Source organism: Mesoplodon bidens (assembly GCF_964165515.1).
Source record: "Mesoplodon bidens genome assembly, chromosome: 15".
NCBI classification, from domain to species: domain Eukaryota; kingdom Metazoa; phylum Chordata; class Mammalia; order Artiodactyla; family Ziphiidae; genus Mesoplodon; species Mesoplodon bidens.
This window is the reverse complement of record NC_138171.1, coordinates 43846736-43869639: the sequence shown is the minus strand read 5'-3', so window position 1 is coordinate 43869639 and position 22904 is coordinate 43846736. Positions and strand designations below refer to the sequence as shown.

Genomic DNA, 22904 nt, shown 5'->3' with positions numbered 1-22904 from the left:
TGTTGTTTTTGGATGGAATGTCCTATAAATATCAACTAAGTCCATCTTGTTTAATGTATCATGTAAGCTTTGTGTTTCCTTATTTATTTTCATTTTGGATGATCTGTCCATTGGTGAAAGTGGGGTGTTAAAGTCCCCTACTATGATCGTGTTACTGTTGATTTCCCTTTTTATGGCTGTTAGCATTTGTCTTACGTATTGAGGTGCTCTTATGTTGGGTATAAATATTTACAATTGTTATATCTTCTTCTTGGATTGATCCCTTGATCATTACGTAGTGTCCTCCTTGTCTCTTGTAACACTCTTTATTTTAAAGTCTATTTTATCTGATATGAGCATTGCTACTCCAGCTTTCTTTTGATTTCCATTTGCATGGAATATCTTTTTCCATCCCCTCACTTTCAGTCTGTATGTGTCCCTAGGTCTGAAGTGGGTCTCTTGTAGACAGCATATATATGGATCTTGTTTTTGTATCCATTCAGCCAGTCTATATCTTTTGGTTGGAGCATTTAATCCATTTACATTTAAGGTAATTATCAGTATGTATGTTCCTATTACCATTTTCTTAATTGTTTTGGGTTTGTTATTGTAGGTCTTTTCCTTCTCTTGTGTTTCCTGCCTAGAGAAGTTCCTCTAGCATTTGTTGTAAAGCTGGTTTGGTGGTGCTGAATTCTCTTAGCTTTTGCTTGTCTGTAAAGGTTTTAATCTCTCTGTCTAATCTGAATGAGATCCTTGCTGGGTAGAGTAATCTTGGTTGTAGGTTTTTCCCTTTCATTGCTTTAAATACACCCTGCCCCTCCCTTCTGGCTTTCAGAGTTTCTGCTGAAAGATCAGCTGTTGACCTTATGGGGATTCCTTTGTATGTTATTTGTTGTTTTTCCCTTGCTGCTTTTAATATTTTTTCTTCGTATTTAATTTTTGATAGTTTGATTAATATGTGTCTTGGCATGTTTCTCCTTGGATTTATCCTGTATAGGACTCTCTGTGCTTCCTGGACTTGAGTAACTATTTGCTTTCCCATATCAGGGAAGTTTTCAACTATAATCTCTTCAAATATTTTCTCAGTCCCTTTCTTTCTCTCTTCTTCTTCTGGGACCCCTATAATTCGAATGTTGGTGTGTTTAATGTTGTCCCAGAGGTCTCTGAGACTGTCCTCAATTCTGTTCATTCTTTTTCTTTATTCTTCTCTGCAGTAGTTATTTCCACTATTTTATCTTCTAGCTCACTTATCCGTTCTTCTGCCTCAGTTATTCTGCTATTGATCCCTTCTAGAGAATTTTTGATTTCATTTATTGTGTTGTTCATCATTGTTTGTTTGCTCTTCAGTTCTTCTAGGTCCTTGTTAAATGTTTGTTGCATTTTCTCCATTCTACTTCCAAGATTTTGGATCATCTTTACTATCATTATTCTGAATTCTTTTTCAGGTAGACTGCCTATTTCCTCTTCATTTGTTTGGTCTGGTGGGTTTTTACCTTGCTCCTTCATCTGCTGTGTGTTTCTCTGTCTTCTCATTTTGCTTAACTTACTGTGTTTGGAGTGTCCTTTTCGCAGGCTGCAGGTTCGTAGTTCCCGTTATTTTTGGTGTCTGTCCCCAGTGGCTAAGGTTGGTTCAGTGGGTTGTGTAGGCTTCCTGGTGGATAGGACTAGTGCCTGTGCTCTGGTGGATGAGGCTGGATCTTGTCTTTCTGGTGGGCAGGTCTGCATCCGGTGGTGTGTTTTGGGGTGCCTGTGACTTTATTATGATTTTAAGCAGCCTTTCTGCTAACGGGTGGGGTTGTGTTCCTGTCTTGCTAGTTGTTTGGCATAGGGCACTGTTGTTGTTTGGCACTGTAGCTTGCTGGTCGTTGAGTGGAGCTGGGTCTTGGTGTTGAGATGGAGATCTCTGGGAAATTTTCGCTGTTTGATATTATGTGGAGCTGGGAGGTCTCTGGTGGACCATTGTCCTGAACTTGGCTCTCCCACCTCAGAGGCACAGGCCCGGTGCCCGGCCGAAGCACCAAGACCCTGTCTTCCACATGGCTCAGAAAAAAGGGAGAAAAAAAAAGAAGGAAAGAAAATATAAAATAAAATAAAGTTATTAAAATAAGAAATAATTATTAAAATTTTAAAAAAATTTTAGAAGTAATAAAAAAGAGAAAGAAAGAAGAGAGCAACCAAACCAAAAAACAAATCCACCAATGATAACAAGCGCTAAAAACTATACTAATAAAACAAAAAACCAAATAAACGGACAGACAGAACCGTAGGACAAATGGTAAAAGCAAAGCTATACAGACAAAATCACACACAGAAGCATACACGTACACACTCACAAAAAGAGAAAAAGGAAAAAAAAAATATATATATATAGTTGCTCCCAAAGTCCACCCCCTCAATTTGGGATGATTCGTTGTCTCTTCAGGTATTCCACAGATGAGGGTACATCAAGTTGATTGTGGAGATTTAATCCGCTGCTCCTGAGGTTGCTGGGAGAGATTTCCCATTCTCTTCTTTGTTCTCACAGCTCCCGGGGTTCAGCTTTGGATTTGCCCGCCCCCCCACCCTGCGTGTAGGTCGCCTGAGGGCGTCTGTTCTTCGCTCAGACAGGATGCGGTTAAAGGAGCAGCTGATTCGGGGGCTCTGGCTCACTCAGGCCAGGGGTAGGGAGGGGTACGGATGCCGGACGAGCCTGCGGCGGCAGAGGCCGGCGTGACATTGCACTAGCCTGAAGCGCGCCATGCGTTCTCCCGGGGAAGTTGTCCCTGGATCACGGGATCCTGGCAGTGGCGGGCTGCACAGGCTCCCTGAAGGTGAGGTGTGGAGAGTGACCTGTGCTTGCACACGGGCTTCTTGGTGGCGGCAGCAGCAGCCTTAGCCTCTCATGCCCATCTCTGGGGTCCGCGCTGATAGCCGCGGCTCGCGCCCGTCTCTGGAGCTCCTTTAAGCGGTGCTCTGAATCCCCTCTCCTCGTGCACCAGGAAACAAAGAGGGAAGAAAAAGTCTCTTTCCTCTTCGGCAGCTCCAGACTTTTTCCCGGACTCCCTCCCGGCTAGCCGTGGCGCACTATCCCCCTTCAGGTTGTGTTCACGCCGCCAAGCCCAGTCCTCTCCCTGGGATCTGACCTCTGAAGCGAGCCTCAGCTCCCAGCCCCCGCCCGCCCCGGCGGGGGAGCAGACAAGCCTCTTGGGCTGGTGAGCGCTGGTCGGCACCGATCCTCTGTGCGGGAATCTCTCCTCTTTGCCCTCCGCACTCCTGTTGCTGCGCTCTCCTCCGTGGCTCCGAAGCTCCCCCCGTCCGCCACCCGCAGTCTCTGCTCGAGAAGGGGCTTCTAGTGTGTGGAAACCTTTCCTCCTTCACAGCTCCCTCCCACTGGTAGGTCCCGTCCCTATTCTTTTGTCTCTGTTTTTTCTTTTTTCTTTTGCCCTACCCAGGTACGTGGGGAGTTTCTTTCCTTTTGGGAGGTCTGAGGTCTTCTGCCGGAGTTCAGTAGGTGTTCTGTAGGAGTTGTTCCACATGTAGATGTATTTCTGATGTATTTGTGGGGAGGAAGGTGATTGCCACTTCCTACTCTTCTGCCATTTTCTGGTGCACCATTTTCGACCTTGCAGATGAGGACAACACCCAAGAATGCCAGAGGGAGACAGAATGAACCTGGGTTCCAACTCTGTAGAACTGCCATATTAGCCCTGGACTCCATATTCTCATACTGTCATAGGAGAGAGAAATGAACACTGATCTTGCCTGAGCCTCTGATACAGCAGCTGCCCCTGTATTGTAACTGATAGCACTACCTTCCCAAAGGTTCTGTTTTCCACTTGATCCAAGAAATTAAACTTGTGAAGGCTTCTTGAAGATGTTGCTACCCCAGTTTTAGCATTTCGGTCTAGCATTTCCTTCTCATCACAGCTCATGATATGGCTGGCACCCAACATGGAGGGGCTAGAGTATTCCCATCTATCCATCCTTGTGACAGGCCTCAGTTATGCTTTGTAGGACCTTCCTGATGAGCCCACTTGGTTTGGTCTCCAAGGATTTATCCTCAACTTCTGAGAGCACCAGGGGAGGGTCCTATCTCTTGATCCCTTCCCTCCTGGTGGCAGAATGACCTAGTAGAGAAATTAACTGATCTGTTTCCCCTGTAGATGCATGAGAAAGGTACTGGGAGGGTATTTCCCCTCCCTCTCTCTTGAGAGATGACCCAGAGATGTGTGTCCTGATGGTGTCCTTTCCCCAGGGAAAGCACAGGCTTTTGTTGTTGTTGTTGTTAAATCCTTATCTCTTAACCACTTACAGAAAAAAGAGATTTCTCACTGGCAGCCCTGGGGCCAAAAACAGCCCTCAGGTTTTATTTAGCCCCCATGGTTTTATTTGTTCATGTTTAAAAATCAATAATTAAATTTAATGTTATCCATTATTTTCTATTTTACAACATTGAATCTTAAAATTTTTTTTTTTTGGGGTATAGTTATTTTACAATGCTGTGCTAGTTTCTACTGTACAGTGAAGTGGAGTTCCCTGAGCTATACAGCAGCTTCTCATTAGTTATCTATTTTATACATATTTGTGTATATATGTCAATCCCAATCTCCCAATTCATCCCACTCCCTATTTTTGATTAGTTGCTGACATTAGAAAATGGAGAGGTTTCTGAGGGAAATCCTGTCTTGTTTCTCATGAAAAATGGGGGCGTTTGGCGGAATGAGGCTGCAACTTGCCATAGCCAGCCTGTTGGGTAGGACACGGCTCCCCAGCTCACTCCATATAGGACTTGTGCCTCGGAGGCCAGAGCCTATGGTATTTAAGGTGAGCTTTGAGGCCCTGTGTGTACTGGCCCCTGCCAACCTCTGCAGCTCACCTGTTCCTGCCTTTCCCTCTCAACCTCATATTTCTCAAATGCACCATATTTAGGGTGACCAACTAGGACCTTTTGAAAGTGAAAGAGAATGTGATTAGGAATTACATTGGGATTGAGGCTTAAACATGACCTGTTGGGACAGATCTGGATACACTGGTGATCCCCCTATACTCTCTCTCACATCCTGTTCTTTGCCCATGCTGTACCCTCTGACCAGACTCACTTCCTCTCCTCCTTCACTTGACTCTTGTCTTAGCTTGAGTGTCACTTCCTCCAGATCCTCCTGACTCCCTGGCTGAGAAAAGCTGCACTTCTCACATGCTGTCACAGTAACCTGTGTTTTTTCTTTTTCTTTTCTTTTCTTTTTGACATCTTTATTGGAGTATAATTGCTTCACAATGGTGTGCTAGTTTCTGCTCTATAACAAAGTGAATCAGCTATACATAAACATATATCCCCGTATCTCCTCCCTCTCGCCCTCCCACCCTCGCTATCCCACCCCTCTAGGTGGTCACAAAGCACCGAGCTGATCTCCCTGTGCTATGCGGCTGCTTCCCACTAGCTATCTACCTTACGTTTGGTAGTATGTATATGTCAGTGCTACTCTCTCACTTCGTCCCAGCTTACCCTGTAACCTGTGTTTTTCCCTCTGGACACTGTACCTTCCTGGAGGTACAGGAACACCTAGGGCAATATCTGGAACACAGAACAAACAATTGCTAAATATATGTATTGAGTAAATGAATGAACAAGTGTGGATTGCCCAGCTTCCTGTTCTTGTGCTCTCTACCAGAAGACAGAGCTCTCAAAAAATCAGTTTCTCTATATACATCCCAACGCATTTCTTTAGGACCATATGGTATCTGACTATATGTGATTACTTCACATTTTCTAAATTCTGAGAGACTGAATATACAAATGGACAGTGGGTAGACACAGAACTCTGACCCACAATCTGCAGGAACCAGCTCAAAAAACCGACCCATCATCTAGAGTAACCAGCTCAGGAAGCCAGCCTGCTACCTATAAGTCAAACTTATAGAAAGTCAGACCACTATCTCTAGCAGCTGGTCCAGGAAGCCAAACAATAACCCCTGTAATAATCGGCTCAAAATGACCAAGGCTTGATTAATAACTGACAGCTCCCCTAATTTTTGGCCCTGCTTCCAACTTAGGACCAACTGGGACAGGGATGGGAACTAACTGCATCTTCTGTACAAAGAGACCCGTTCCCTTGCCCGAGATCATCGCTGCCTTTCTTTAACTTCGTTCATGCACTAGGTATTGATGGGGTGCTTCCTATGTGTCAGGTGTTGTGCTGGGTGCTGGGGATAGAGGGGCTAGAAGGACACAGTCCCTACATTGAAGAGGTCTATAGCACTCCCCCCAATCCTTGTCACATCAAGTCATTCCTTTTTTTTTTTTTTTCTTCTCCAAGTGTCTCCTTCTGAGACTCACCAAAGCAGAACTAATCACTTCCTGCAGGTCACTCTGCTGTCTAGTAAAACATCTATTCAAACGCATGAGAATATTTTCTCCCAGTAGGGTATGATCTCCTTGAAGGCTGGCCCCCTTTGCTGCATGTCTTGCTTCCCCAGCAGCTGGCCTACAGCCCTGGGTCAGGTGAGCAGCTCCTATGTATGGGATGAATGGTTGAGTGAAATAAAGCTACCCAAGCAGCAGGGCGGGTAGAGAGGGGGGAAGTAAGATCGTCAGCATCATGGTTAAGACTCCAGCACCTTGAAACCTATCCTCACGTAGTACTAGCTGGGCAAACAGAGGCAAATGACTCAACTTCTCTGTGCCTCAATTATGCATCTGTAAAATGGGATAATAGCTGCCCCCTTCCCCTAGGGCTGTTGTGAGGATTCAATGAGCTAATAGACGTGAAGTGCACAGTGACATAAATAACCCCAGTTGAAAATCGCACAGAGGACCTAAATACACATTTTTTCAAAGAAGACATAGAGATGGACTACTGATGTATGAAAAGATATTCAACATCATTAATAATCAGAAAATGCAAATCAAAATCACAATGAGATATCACCTCACACCTGTCAGAATGGCTATTACCAAAAAGAAAACAAATAACAAGTGTTAGTGAGGATGTGGAGAAAAGGGAACCCTTGTGTCCTGTTGGTGGGAATGTAATCGGTATAGCTGTTTGGACAATGGTATGGAGGTCCCTCAAAAAATTAAAACAGAACTACTAGCTGATCCAGCAATTTCACTTCGGGGTATTTATCTGAAGAAAACAAAAACCACTAATTCAAAAAAAATACATGCATCCCTATGTTCATTGCAGCATTATTTACAATAGCCAAGATATGGAAGCAACCTCAGTGTCCATCAACAAATAAATGGATAAAGATGTGGTATATATATATATATATATATATATATATATATATATACACACACACACACAAAGGAATACTATTCAGCCATAAAAAATAATGAAACCTTGCAATTTGTGACAACATGGGTGGACCTAGAGGGTATTATGTTAAGTGAAATAAGTCAGACAAAGACAAATACTTTGTGATTTCACTTATATGTGGAATCTAAAAAGCAAAACAAATGAACAAACATAACTCAACAGAAACAGAGTCATAGATACAGAGGATAAACATGTGGTTGCCAGAGGGGAGGGGGATGGAGGAAAGAGAGAAATAGGTGAGGGAGATTAAGAGGTGCAAATTTCCACTTGCAAAGTAAGTGAGTCATGGTTATGAAATGTACAGCATGGGCAATATAATCAATAACCTTGTAATATCTTTGTACAGTGACAGATGACAACTAGACTCATCATGGTGAAATGTATAGAAATATCAAATCACTATGTTGTGTACCAGGATCTAACATAGTATTGTAGGTCAATTAGACTTCAAAAACAATTAGATAAATTCATAGAAAAAGAGATCAGATTTGTGGTTACTAGAGGCAGGGGTTGGGGGCAGGGGTACCTAGATGAAGGTGGTCAAAAGGTACAAACTTCCAGTTATAGGGATGTAATGTACAACATGATAAATATAATTAACACCATTGTATGTTATAAATGAAACGTATTAAGAGAATAAATCCTAAGAGTTCTCATCACAAGGAAAAAACTTTTTTTTCTATTTCTTTAATGTTGTACCTATGAGAGATGATAGATGTTCGCTAACCCTATTATAGTCCTTATTTCATGATGTATGTAAGTCAAATCATTTGGTTGTATGTCTTAAACTTACACAGTGCTGTAGGTCAATCATATCTCACTAAAACTGGAAAAAAATAAAGTGCACCGTGACATAAATGTTAGGATTATCACAGCTCCTTTGTTCTGCCAGTAAGATGTTATTACACTATGCCTGCTTCTCCCTTCCATGTCCCGACCTTCCCAAGCATTGGCTAAAATTCTCCAGCGCCCTCAAATCATCCATCACACCAGAACTCCATGCCCAGGGATCCAGGAGTGTAGGGAGAACCAGATGCTTTTGGAGAGAAGCATCTTCCTGAGTACCTATGCCTGTATGTGTTTCTACACAATAGAATTCAAATAAATTCTGTTTTGAGAAAATTTGGGGGCGAGGTAGGAAACTGTCCTTTGAAGACAGAGAAGTGAGATGGGTTGCTTGTAGCAGGAGGAAGGGCAGAAACTTTAGGGAAAATCCATTCAGGCCCTGTGGGTGAGCATGGGGTGGAAATACATGAGAAATCCGAGGGTTTCTGCCCACTAGATTTCTGTTCTCTTCTTTCCATGGAAAAGAAACAACCTGGGAGACAGATCCCAAATTATTCAGTTCCACTTAGTTCAGGCAAACCAGACCTGAATTAAAACAACTTTTGTCCTGGCTTCTCCACCACCCCAACCCTGCCCCAGTATGTGGCAGATCAGATGCAACCCCCTCCTGCCCCACTGTCCTTCTGGAATCCTCTTCAGCACCTCTGAGCTCAAGAACAGAGTAGAAACTTACTGAGTCAGGAATGCCAGCAGTGAGAAAGGATGACTGTTCTCCAAATCTCCCCAGAACCTCCCTCTGTCCTTGACCTCTTGCTCCAGGCTAGGGGTGCCAGGTGGACAAAACTGGATGTGGACTCCCTCTTGCTAGAACACCAGAATCAGAACTAGCTGCTGGACAATCATCAACAGGAAGACACTGGAACTCACCAAAAAGATACCCCACATCCAAAGACAAAGGAGAAGCCACAGTGAGATGGTAGGAGGGGCACAATCACAGTAAAATCAAATCCCATAACTGCTGGGTGGGTGACTCACAGACTGGAGGACACTTATACAACAGAAGTCCACCCACTGGATTGAAGGTTCTGAGCCCCATATCAGGTTCCCAACCTGGGGGTCTGGCAACGGGAGGAGGAATTCCTAGAGAATCAGACTTTGAAGGCTAGTGGGATTTGACTGCAGGACTTCGACAGGACTGGGGGAAACACAGACTCCACTCCTGGAGGGCACACACAAAGTAGTGTGCGCATTGGGACCCAGGGGAAGGAGCAGTGACCCCAGGGGAGACTGAAACAGACCTACCTGCTAGTGTTGGAGGGTCTCCTGCAGAGGCAAGTGGTGGCTGTGGCTCACCGTGGGGACAAGGACACTGGCAGCAGAAGTTCTGGGAAGTACTCCTTGGCGTGAGCCTTCCCAGAGTCTGTCATTAGCCCCACCAAGGAGCCCAGGTAGGTGCCAGTGTTGGGTTGCCTCAGGCCAAACAACCAACCGGGAGAGAACCCAGCCCCACCCATCAGCAGTCAAGCAGATTAAAGTTTTACTGAGCTCTGCCCACCAGAGTAACAGTCAGCTCTACCCACCACCAGTCCCTCCCATCAGGAAACTTGAACAAGCCTCTTACATAGCCTCATCCACCAGAGGGCAGACAGAAGCAAGAAGAAATACAATCCTGCAGCCTGTGGAACAGGAACCACATTCACAGAAAGATAGACAAGATGAAAAGGCAGAGGGATCGGTACCAGATGAAGGAACAAGATAAAAGCCCAGAAAAACAACCAAAGGAAGTGGAGATAGGCAACCTTCTAGAAAAAGAATTCAAATAATGATAGTGAAGATGATCCAGGACCTTGGAAAAAGAATGGAGGCAAAGATCGAGAAGATGCAAGAAATGTTTAACAAAGACCTAGAAGATTTAAAGAATAAATAAACAGAGATGAACAATACAATAACTGAAATGAAAACTACACTAGAAGGAATCAATAGCAGAATAACTGAGGCAGAAGAACGGATAAGTGACCTGGAAGACAGAATGGTGGAATTCACTGCTGTGGAACAGAATAAAGAAAAAAGAATGAAAAGAAATGAAGACAGCCTAAGAGACCTCTGGGACAACATTAAACACAACAACATTCGCATTATAGGGGTCCCAGAAGGAGAAGAGAGAGAGAAAGGACCCAAGAAAATATTTGAAGAGATTATAGTCGAAAACTTCCCTAACATGGGAAAGGAAATAGCCACCCAAGTCCAGGAAGCGCAGAAAATCCCATACAGGATAAACCCAAGGAGAAACACGCTGAGACACATAGTAATCAAATAGGTAAAAATTAAAGACAAAGAAAAATTATTGAAAGCAGCAAGGGAAAAACAACAAATAACATACAAGGGAACTCCCATAAGGTTAACAGCTGATTTCTCAGCAGAAACTCTACAAGCCAGAAGGGAGTGGCATGATATACTTAAAGTGATGAAAGGGAAGAACCTACAACCAAGATTATTTTACCCAGCAAGGATCTCATTCAGATTCAATGGAGAAATCAAAAGCTTTACAGACAAGCAAAAATTAAGAGAGTTCAGCACCACCAAACCAGCTCTACAACAAATGCTAAAGGAACTTCTCTAAGTGGGAAACACAAGAGAAGAAAAGGACCTACAAAAACAAACCCAAAACAATTAAGAAAATGGTCATAGGAACATACATATTGATAATTACCTTAAATGTGAATGGATTAAATGCTCCAACCAAAAGACACAGTCTTGCTGAATGGATACAAAAACAAGACTCATCTATACGCTGTCTACAAGAGACCCACTTCAGACCTAGGGACACATACAGACTGAAAGTGAGGGGATGGAAAAAGATATTTCATGCAGATGGAAATCAAAAGAAAGCTGGAGTAGCAATACTCATATCAGATAAAATAGACTTTAAAATAAAGAATGTTACAAGAGACAAGGAAGGACATACCTAATGATCAAGGGATCAATCCAAGAAGAAGATATAACAATTATAAATATATATGCACCCAACCTAGGAGCACCTCAATACATAAGGCAACTGCTAACAGCTATAAAATAGGAAATTGACAGTAACACAATAATAGTGGGGGACTTTAACACCTCACTTACACCAATGGACAGATCATCCAGACAGAAAATTAATAAGGAAACACAAGCTTTAAATGACATAATAGACCAGATAGACTTAATTGATATTTGTAGGACATTCCATCCAAAACCAGCAGATTACACTTTCTTCTCAAGTGCGCTTGGGACATTCTCCAGGATAGATCACATCTTGGGTCAGAGATCAAGCCTCAGTAAATTTAAGAAAATTGAAATCATATAAAGCATCTTTTCTGACCACAACGCTTTGAGATTAGAAATGAATTACAAGGAAAAAAAACGTAAAAAACACAAACACGTGGAGGCTAAACACGTGGAGGCTAAACCCTATGTTACTAAATAACCGAGAGATCACTGAAGAAATCAAAGAGGAAATAAAAAAATACCTAGAGACATATGACAATGAAAACACGATGATCCAAAACCTATGGGATGCAGCAAAAGCAGTTCTAAGAGGGAAGTTTATAGCTATACAAGCCTACCTTAAGAAACAAGAAAAATCTCAAATAAACAATCTAACCTTACACCTAAAAGAACTAGAGAAAGAACAACAAACAAAACGCAAAGTCAGCAGAAGGAAAGAAATCATAAAGATCAGAACAGAAATAAATGAAATAGAAACAAAGAAAACAATAACAAAGATCAATAAAACTAAAAGCTGGTTCTTTGAGAAGATAAACAAAATTGATAAACCATTGGCCAGGCTCATCAAGAAAAAGAGGGAGAGGACTCAAATCAATAAAATTAGAAATGAAAAAGGAGAAGTTACAACAGATACCACAGAAATACAAAGCATCCTAAGAGACTACTACAAGCAACTCTATGCCAATAAAATGGACAACCTGGAAGAAGTGGACAAATTCTTAGAAAGGTATAAACTTCCAAGACTGAACCAGGAAGAAATAGAAAATATGAACAGACCAATCACAAGCAATGAAATTGAAACTGTGATTAAAAATCTTCCAACAAACAAAAGTCCAGGACCGGGCTTCCCTGGTGGCACAGTGGTTGAGAATCTGCCTGCTAATGCAGGGGACACGGGTTCGAGCCTTGGTCTGGTAGGATCCCACATGCTGCGGAGCGACTGGGCCCGTGAGCCACAACTGCTGAGCCTGTGCATCTGGAGCCTGTGCTCCGCAACAGGAGAGGCCACGACAGTGAGAGGCCTGCGCACCACGATGAGGAGTGGCCCCCGTTTGCCACAACTAGAGAGGGCCTTTGCACAGAGACGAAGACCCAACACAGCCAAAAATAAAAATAAATAAATTAAAAGAAGGCTCAACATTAAAAAAAAAAAAAAAAAGTCCAGGACCAGATGGCTTCACAGGTGAATTTTATCAAACATTTAGAGAAGAGCTAACACCCATCCTTCTCAAACTCTTCCGAAAATTGCGGAGGAAGGAACACTCCCAAATTCATTCTATGAGGCCACCAAAACCAGACAAAGATACTACAAAAAAAGAAAATTACAGACCAATATCACTGATGAATATAGATGCAAAAATCCTCAACAAAATACTAGCAAACAGAATCCAACAACACATTAAAAGGATCATACACCATGATCAAGTGGGATTTATCCCAGGGATGCAAGGATTCTTCAATATATGTAAATCAATCAATGTGATAAACCATATTAACAAATTGAAGAATAAAAACCATATGATCATCTCAATAGATGCAGAAAAAGGTTTTGACAAAATTCAACACCCATTTATCATAAAAACTCTCCAGAAAGTGGGCATAGAGGCAATCTACCTCAACATAATAAAGGCCATATACGACAAACCTACAGCAAACATCATTCTCAATGGTGAAAAACTGAAAGCATTTCCTCTAAGATCAGGAACAAGACAAGGATGTCCACTCTCACCACTATTATTCAACATAGTTTTGGAAGTCCTAGCCACAGCAATCAGAGAAGAAAAAGAAATAAAAGGAATACAAACTAGAAAAGAAGAAGTAAAACTGTCACTGTTTGCAGATGACATGATACTATACATAGAGAATCCTAAAAATGCCACCAGAAAACTACTAGAGCTAATCAATGAATTTGGTAAAGTTGCAGGATACAAAATTAATGCACAGAAATCTCTTGCATTCCTATACACTAATGATGAAAAATCTGAAAGAGAAATTAAGCAAACACTCCCATTTACCACTGCAACAAAAAGAATAAAATACCTAGGAATAAACTTACCTAAGGAGACAAAAGACCTGTATGCAGAAAACCATAAGACACTGATGAAAGAAATTAAAGATGATACCAACAGATGGAGAGATATACCATGTTCTTGGATTGGAAGAATCAATATTGTGAAAATGACTATACTACCCAAAGCAATTTACAGATTCAATGCAATCCCTATCAAATTACCAATGGCATTTTTTACGGAACTAGAACAAAAAATCTTAAAATTTGTTTGGAGACAAAAAAGACCCTGAATAGCCAAAACAGTCTTGAGGGAAAAAAACGGAGCTGGAGGAATCAGACTCCCTGACTTCAGACTATACTACAGAGCTACAGTAATCAGGACAATATGGTACTGACACAAAAGCAGAAACATAGATCAATGGAACAAGATAGAAAGCCCAGAGATAAACCCATGCACCTATGGTCAACTAATCTATGACAAAGGAGGCAAGGATATACAATGGAGAAAAGACAGTCCCTTCAATAAGTGGTGCTGGGAAAACTGGACAGCTACATGTAAAAGAATGAAATTAGAACACTCCCTAACACCATACACAAAAATAAACTCAAAATGGATTAGAGACCTAAATGTAAGACCGGACACTATAAACCTCTTAGAGGAAAACATAGGAAAGACACTCTTTGACATAAATCACCGCAAGATCTTTTGTGATCCACCTCTTAGTGTAATGGAAATAAAAACAAAAGTAAACAAATGTGACCTAATGAAACTTCAAAGCTTTTGCACTGCAAAAGAACCATAAACAGGACGAAAAGACAACCCTCAGAACGGGAGAAAATATTTGCAAACGAATCAACAGACAAAGGATTAATCTCCAAAATATATAAACAGCTCATGCAGCTCAATATTAGAAAAACAAACAACCCAATCCAAAAATGGGCAGAAGACCTAAATAGACATTTCTCCAAAGAAGACATACAGATGGCCAAGAAGCACATGAAAATCTGCTCAACATCACTAATTATTAGAGAAATGCAAATCAAACCTACCATGAGGTATTACCTCACACCAGTTAGAATGGGCATCATCAGAAAATCTACAAACAACAAATGCTGGAGAGGGTGTGGAGAAAAGGGAACCCTCTTGCACTGTTGGTGGGAATGTAAATTGATACAGCCACTATGGAGACAGTGTGGAGGTTCCTTAAAAAACTAAAAATAGAACTACCGTATGACCCAGCAATCCCACTACTGGGCATATACCCAGAGAAAACCATAATTCAAAAAGACACATGCACCACAATGTTCATTGCAGCACTATTTACAACAGCCAGGTCATGGAAGCAACCTAAATACACATCAACAGACGAATGGATAAAGAAGATGTGGTACATATCAATAGAACATTACTCAGCCATAAAAAAGAACGAAATTGGGTCATTTGTAGAGACGTGGATGGATCTAGAGACTGTCATGCAGAATGAAGTAAGTCAGAAAGAGAAAAAGAAATATCGTATATTAACGCATGTATGTGGAACCTAGAAAAATTGTACAGATGAACCGGTTTGCAGGGCAGAAATTGAGACACAGATGTAGAGAACAAACATATGGATACCAAGGTGGGAAAGTGGCGGGGGGTGGCGGTGGTGGTGGTGTGATGAATTGGGCAATTGGGATTGACATGTATACACTGATGTATATAAAATTGATGACTAATAAGGACCTGCTGTATAAAAAAAAATAAATAAAATTCAAAAATTAAAAAAAAAAGCTGGATGTGACTGACTCATGATCCCACCCACTGGGCTGAGAAGATGAGTAACTGGGGTGTCCACCCCTTCCTTGCTTATATCATGCCCTTCAATTGCCATCTTTTTCTGGAAATATCAAAGTCATGATTCACTGAAATAGGGCTGTGAGTTTTAGATACCCTAAGGTCTTGGCTGGAGCCTCACTGTCCTCATCTGTAAAATGAGTGCGCTGAATTAAGAACCCATCCTGTTCTACACTTTTACGATCCAAGTTATCCTTGCCAAAGGCAAGGTGCCTTACCGTGACTTTTCTCTGAAGCATCATGGAAGTACGTTGGGCAGCTTGAGAGAAGAAATGAAGTCTTACTGGTCAAGGATTCTTATCTTGTCCATCCTCACTCATCCAGGGTGGAAACCAAGTCTAAGAAAAGAGAGCGAAGGAAAGGCCAGGTTCAAGGTCCTTCGAAGGCTGGTGGTCTCTCGACCTGTCCACAACACCAGCCCTGAGTCTCCCAGACTTCTTCTGGTTTAGATCATTTCTGGTTGTCTTTTATCCTCTCCAGGATCTGGGCCACTTCTCCTTTCTCTTTATTGGGTTTTTCTGTCACCATTTCCTTCTTGGAATTGAACCCCTGCACCCTCGCTCTCTCCCTCTCTCAAATTTTCTTCATCGCCAAGAATTCCAGGGCCTTTATCCAGCCATGTTGTGTCTGAGGTCTCCTCAGGGCTGCTTTCCTCCGGGTGACATTGCTACTCCCATCCCTGTCCCCTCCCCCTCCCCCACTGCCCTGGCACAGCCCACTCCAGGGTCACCAATGGCCTCTGTAGCCAGATCCAGAGACTTCCTCATTTCTTACTTCACTCAGTGTCACTTGACAGCAGCCTGTGATGTTGTTCACACTCCTTCTCTCCACGCTGCCTTTGCACTGTGCCCTTCTCTCTCCTTCTTTGTGGACACTTTCTTTCCCCACCTTCTTGAGCCCCTATTCTGTGGCCATCATTGGCGTTTCCTTGGGACCCAGCCCAGGCCCATTTTTCTCCTTCCTCTTCACACTCCCATCAGGATCTCATCCAGCACTTCTGCCGATGGTTTCAGAACTCATCTCCAGCCCAGACTTTTCTCCTGAGATCCAGCCCTGCACACCCTTCAGAATGTGGAGGCTTCCCCCGTTGGGAAGCGCACTTACCTAATACAATAATCATCATAGCATAGTAAGGATAATAGCCAATAATAAAAGCTCTTAAATATTCTTTCGAGCATTTTCACACTTACAAACTCAACTGTCCCAGCAAAAATAGGAGGTGTGTTTTTTTTGTTTGTTTGTTTTTGCGGTACGCGGGCCTCTCACTGCCGCGACCTCTCCCGTCGTGGAGCACAGGCTCGGGACGCGCAGGCTCAGCGGCCACGGCTCACGGGCCTAGCCGCTCTGCAGCATGCGGAATCCTCCCGGACCGGGGCACGAACCCGTGTCTCCTGCATCGGCAGGCAGACTCCCAACCACTGCGCCACCAGGGAAGCCCAGGAGGTGTGTATTTTTATTATCACCCCATTTTGCAGAGGAGGAAACAGGCAGAGGGGTCGGAAGAGCCCACGTTTTTTTTTTAACTTTTAAAATTTTTATTTTTTAAAGTTTGTATTTTTATCAAAGTTATACATAGGCACAGTCAAATTATTTTACAAGCTTTGCTATGAAAAATATCAGGCCCTTATCCTTTCCCTCCACGGGAGCAGTGGTTTTCAATGAAAGAGCCCAAATACTTTTTTTTTAAATTAAATTAAATTTATTTTTATTTTTATTATTTTAAAAAAATTTTAGTGGAGTATAGTTGATTTACAATGTTGTGTTAGTTTCTGTACAGAAAAGTGAATCTGTTATACATATACATATATCCACTCTTTAAAATTATTTTCCCATATAAGTCATTACAGAGTATTGAGAAGAGTTCCCTGTGCTATAAAATAGGTCCTTATTAGTTATCTGTTTTATATATATAGTGTGTATATGTCAATCCCAATCTCCGAATTTATCCCTCCCCACCCTCCTTTCCCCCATGGTAACCATTAGTTTGTTTTCTATATCTCTGACTCTATTTCTGTTTTGTGAATAAGTTCATTTGTACCATTTTTTTAGATCCACATATAAACGATATCATATATATAATATTTGTGTTTCTCTGTCTGACTTACTTCAGGTCCATCCATGTTGCTGAAGATGACATTATTTTGTTCTTTTTTATGAGCCCAAACTCTTAAACACCATGTTTTGGTTTCCTCAACACCAAAGTTGCCCTAGCCCACCACCCGTCCCTCCTCCAGTACCCTCCAGCTCAGGGACCATCACTACTGTCCATGCCTTAGGGACAAGTCAGCCTTCAGTTCACCCCCATGGCCACCAGCTCACCCACAGGCCCCCATCACCTCTCTCCTCAATGATCTGTCTCCAGCTAGCTCCCAAGGAAACTGTGCCCTACACAGCCCCTCTTTCTAGCTTTCTGAAACATAAAATTGAAGATCTCAGTCTTCATAATTTGCTTCTATGCTTCCCTCTGTCCTCAAGATAAAATCAACAGGCCTTAAGGGGGCTTTCTGGGCCTGGGGCCTGCTTCCCCTTCCCTCCTCCCCCACTGACCTCATCTCTTGTCACTTCCTACCTCCCACTGTCTGGTTTCTATCACTGATTTCCTAAGAGGCCCTCCTGCCTCTTCCACAGTTGGCCAACCCTTCTGAAATATGCTCCCCTGTAGTCAGTTGCCTTCTAGACTTAGATCAAGTGTCACCTCTTCAGTGAAGCCTTCCTGGAAATCCACATGCTTCCAAACTGGGTAAGGTACCTTGTGACCGATGGGTACTGTCTCCTTTCACAGCAATGTCTTGCTGTTTACATATTTTTCTTCTTCACTGACCCCAGGGCTGGGGCCTTGTGGCTTGTGTTTTCTCCCTCTGCTAACAGAGGGCTTGCATAATCAGCCTCAGATTAGACTTGCTGAATAAATGATGAACAAATGAGCAAATACTCACTCTGTACCCCCTCCTAGGGTCCAGCTACTTGACTCCTGGGCCCAGAGGTTTCCAGGTCCAAAAAGCAGGGTTCCTACCAGAGTTTCTCTTGGCATCTACCTTGGCATCTACCCCTTCCCCTCCCCAGGTTAACTGAAGTTTCAAGGTCAAGGGGAAACTTTTGCCAGTACAATGAGGGAACCTGGAGAGGTAGGGCAGGGCAGGAGATTTGCATCCACCCGAGCCTAGGGTGGGGAGACAAAGGGAAGCAAGTCATGTCATCTCTGGACACAGAGCGTGTGGGCTGCCTGGCCCCTTTCTTTTCCTATTTTAGTTGCATTCTCCGCCCTCCACCTCTGAGTCATGCTGACAACTTCCCTCCCTACCTCCGGCCTCCGGTGACCCTCTCTGCTTACTTGCTTTCTTGGCACCTTGGTCCAGCTGTTTCCCTGGTGGCTCAGACACTCCGATGCCCATGTCTGATCTTCCAGTCATGACCAGGACCAGGATTTTCCTCCTCCTGTCGATGGGTAAGCTGAGAGTCACGATGAAGGGGGAGGAGGGGATGGGGGTCCAGGTAGGGAGAGAGCTGAGAATGCATGCTTTGAACTCAGACATTAGGGGAGGGATCTGGAGTTATAACGGGTTTGGGATCTGGAGTTTGTGGGGGTTGAGAGGATACTGAGCCAATTTTAGGGAAGTTCAAGAGATTCTGGAAGAGAGGCCGGTTGCCTGGACAATCCAAACGTTTTTCAAGTAGGCAGAATGAGTCAATCTTATACTCTGTCCACTGCATCCATTTGTCCCCAGGTTTTCCTGGATTCTTCCTCATAGGAGCCCAGGGAGAGGGTTGGGGAAGGAGTGTCTTTAGAGCTTGGGTGTTGCTCTGTGGAAATGAAGAACTGAAATTTGCTAGCAGACCAGTGGGTGAACAGCTATTTCTGGACCATCTGAAGGAGAGAAGCAGGGCTGAACCTGGGGGTCCAGAAGACCAGGAGATGCTGGGGCATTGCGCCTGGAGGGGACAGTTGTGGGGCAGGCTGGGGGCCAGGGAGATGGAGCAGAAGGGAGAACCTTCACCAAAGTGTGTCTCCTCCCCCTCCTCCCCAGCCCTGGCTTCCTCTTTCTGCTTCAACTTGGACATAGACCAGCCAACAATCTTCCATGTGAACAGCGCTGGGTTTGGATACAGCGTGGTCCAGTATGCCAACTGGTGAGGACTGTGTGGTGTCTGGCGTTTGGCTCTCAACTACTCCTCCCCTGTCCCTCCCCACATCCCTCTCTTTATTCACAAACTCTCCTCTGTCTGCCATGGCAATTCCCGCCAAGGCTATGAAGAGTTGGACTGAAAGAAGGACCATCTTGCCATCTCGAGGACCCCAGCTAACTTTATTTATTTCTTAAGCAATTATGAAGTGCCAGGCACCCTTTCGTGGGCACTGATTCCATCCTCACAGCAACCTTATGCTGTAGGAATCCATCACTCAACAAATGTTTATTGAGCATCTATTACTAAATGTCTCAGGAGCCAGGCATACACCAGAGCATAAAAGGGACAAAAATCTCTCCCATGTGGAATTTAAATTGTTATTAATCTCCACTTTACAGATGAGGAAACTGAGGCTCAGAGAGGCAGTCTGGCTCTGGCATTCACACTCTTAGCTGCTGTGTTCTTTTCTCCCCCTAGGCTGGTGGTTGGAGCCCCCCAGGAGATAAAGGCTGCCAATCAAACGGGCGGCCTCTACCAGTGCGACTACAGCATGGGCAAGTGTGAACCCATCCTCCTGCCGGGTGAGTCACTGCCCCCGGCTGAGACCCAAGTCCAGTCTCCCATGCTCTGGGGGCCTGTGGAGAGCACAGGATACCTACTTCTTGGCTTCAGCTCTGTCTGCAGACCCTTACCCTCAGACAGGCTTCCTGACCCACTCAGAGTCTCCCTTTCCAACACACCCCTGTACCCCCATACCTCCATCAAGACCTGAGAGCCCCCTTCACCTGTCAGACCCCTAATCTCCCAGAGATGAGGTGTTCCCTGCCTCCTCTGTCCTGAGGGTGACCATGCACACATCTGTACCTTCAGTGCCTCCAGAGGCTGTGAACATGTCCCTGGGCCTGTCCATGGTGGCCACCACCAGCCCCTTTCGGCTGCTGGTGAGTTGCCCTGGGTCACGGGAGCATCCTGAGGGAAAGAGTGGGGACCTGGGGCTGCTGGTGCTGGGGGTCTCGTGAAGGGTGAAGGTGCTGGGATGGGAGGGTGGGACAGAAGCAGGGGCAACCCCTCCCACCAGGCCCCTCTATCCACAGGCCTGTGGCCCCACCGTGCACCATGCATGCAGGGAGAACATGCACTTGACCGGGTTTTGCTTCCTGCTGGTCTCCCCGTCCCGGCAGGCCCAGAGGATCCCGGCTGCCCTGCAGGGTGAGTGTTTGGGGCCACTGAGTCCTTCAAGGTACCTATACACCTCTGACTCTGGTTTGCAGTGGAGCCAGAGACACCCCAAAGTGGATAAAAAAGAGGGATCCAGAAAAAAAATTTACTGGATGGTATTGTGATTCCGAACATGGGCTGGAGGGGTCACCGCCTGCTTTTACACCTGCCCCATCATTGTCCCACCGCAGGACCTTTCCTAGGACCTTTCCCTCTCTGAGCTTCAGTTTCTTCATCTGCCTGTGGGATAATATCACACCCAACACTGAGAGTAACATACAGTGATCCTCGGCCAGGGTCTGGTACAGGGCCTGGCATGTGGTGAGGGCTCAGTTAATGCCAGCTGCAAGAATTTTTAGAGTGAAGGGCGTTTATTTTCACACAGTGCACCCTGCAGTATAGCCAATTAGTTCACGCAGCAGGTTGGGAAAGGGTGAGGTGGGTGCAGGCAGTCTGAGCAGTGTATATGTATGTGTGTGTACGAGTATATGTGTATGTGTGTATGTATGTGTATGTGCATGAGTGTGTGATGTATGTATACATGTATATGTGTGTGTTGTGTTATGTATGTGTGTGTGTAGTGTATGTGTATATGTGTATGTGTGTATATGTATATATGTGTGTGTGTGTGTGCATGTTGAGGCACAGGGCCCGGCCTCCCTGGTGCTGACAGGGAAGGGGGATGAGGATGTGGAAGAGTGAGCTTTTCAGACTCCCCGCCTCCGGAACCAGGGCAGGCCGAGGCCCCTCCCTGGTTTCACATTCACACTCAGGCCGTTGGAGAGACTGACGTCTGGGGCCCTGAATGGGGTGCCCCTCCCAGCACCTCCTAGGTTCTAGATTCATCCACAGGTGCCTGGGCTACCATCAGGACACCCCTCTCTCTGATGGGAAGCCTTGGGGGCAGAAGGGGGCAGCTGGGAGCTAGATAGGAATCTCCCTGAGCAAGCCAAGCCAGGAGAGCTTCCGCTTCTGAGGACAGATTCTTCACTCACTCTGAGGACAGCATAGGACCAGTGTGCCACTGTTGCCAGGGATGACATTAAAAATATTTAACACAAGTACAGTTTGGCGCTGACCAACTGGGGGTGTACTGGGCCAGGGGCTGGAACAAGGTCCTTTTAGTGCTGGATGGTGGGCATGTTGGGGGAGAAGGTGGGGTAGGGTCAGGGGGCAGGGCACGGACAGCTGAGGAAGAAGGAGGGGCCCCCAGCCTCTCACCATCTGGATTGGAGGAATTGTTACTTTTTTATCAACCAGGTGTGAGCAGCTGAATCACAGATATGTCCTCTTTAGAGACTTCAGGAGACCAAAGGGCCCTGCTCTAGGCAGGAATTAGGGCAGCCCCTGGGAGGGTGGGTTCTCGTGGCCAGGAGGCCTGGGCTTTGGGAGTGTCCCTCGGGGGACTGGTGCCACCTTCTTCTCCAGCGTGCCCGAGGCAGGAGCAGGATATTGCCTTCCTGATCGACGGTTCAGGCAGCATCTCCTCCACCGATTTTGCCAAAATGCTGAAATTCGTGAAGGTTATGATGAGCCAGTTCCAGAGTCCCAGCTCCCAGGTGTGCTCTCAGGGGAGGGAAGGAAAGGGTGCAGCCGCCCCCTCGCCCTCCCCTCCCCAGGGGAAGCTTGTGGGAGGAACCCCAGGGTTCTGGTGCCTTGGCCCGGCCCCCAGCCCTGTGTGGTTCTCCAGTTCTCCCTGGTGCAGTTCTCCCACAAGTTCCAGGTGCACTTCACTTTCAAAGCTTTCGCAACCAGCTCAAACCCACTAAGCCTGCTGAACTCCGTACAGAAGCTGAATGGGTTCACGTACACGGCCACAGCCATCAGGAGGGTCACGTGAGTCCTGACTTCTCCCAGGTCTTCGCCCAAAGCATCTGGGTCTTCCTTTGGGCCGCATCTGTCTCCAAGAGGAAGGGAGGGATGGGTACTGGAGTTCAGCCTGTGGTCTCCTCACCAAGCCGGGGGCCTCTGGGTGGGACAGGGGCATCACAGAGGAAGTGGCATCTCCTTGTTCTCACAAAGGCATCAGAGGCTAAGCAGCAGCTCTGTTCACTGGCCTCTGGACCCTCATCTTCTCTTACAGAGAACAGCTGTTCAGTGCCTTATATGGGGCCCGAAAAGATGCCTCCAAAATCCTCATCGTCATCACTGATGGGCGGAAAGAAAATGACCCTCTGGATTACAAGGATGTCATTCCCGGTGCTGAGGCTGCTGGCATCATCCGCTATGCAATTGGGGTAGGATGTGGGGATGCCCTCCCACTGCCTCCTCCCCTCTCATCCTCTTAAGCCACCTTCCCTTTCAAGGACAGAAACCCCAGCTCTCTCAGCTTCTACTTCAGGATGAAAACTCTGTTTCAGCCTGGGGTATCCTCATCCTTTCCCTA

At 45.0% G+C, this 22904-nt stretch overlaps 1 protein-coding gene across 1 annotated transcript in view; it reads left to right on the top strand.

Moving 5' to 3' along the window:
- The window catches only part of LOC308628689 (integrin alpha-M-like), a gene marked incomplete at its 5' end in the record, with an annotated part of 80896 nt that overhangs the window by 45198 nt on the left and 12794 nt on the right, over positions 1 to 22904 (top strand). The window contains 8 exons of the mRNA XM_081255931.1: positions 18523 to 18620; positions 19201 to 19303; positions 19778 to 19881; positions 20171 to 20241; positions 20395 to 20509; positions 21947 to 22077; positions 22209 to 22354; positions 22602 to 22755. Coding sequence (XP_081112057.1) covers positions 18560 to 18620; positions 19201 to 19303; positions 19778 to 19881; positions 20171 to 20241; positions 20395 to 20509; positions 21947 to 22077; positions 22209 to 22354; positions 22602 to 22755 — 885 coding nt within the window. Of the gene's footprint in view, positions 18621 to 19200; positions 19304 to 19777; positions 19882 to 20170; positions 20242 to 20394; positions 20510 to 21946; positions 22078 to 22208; positions 22355 to 22601; positions 22756 to 22904 lie in introns of the transcript that reaches the window.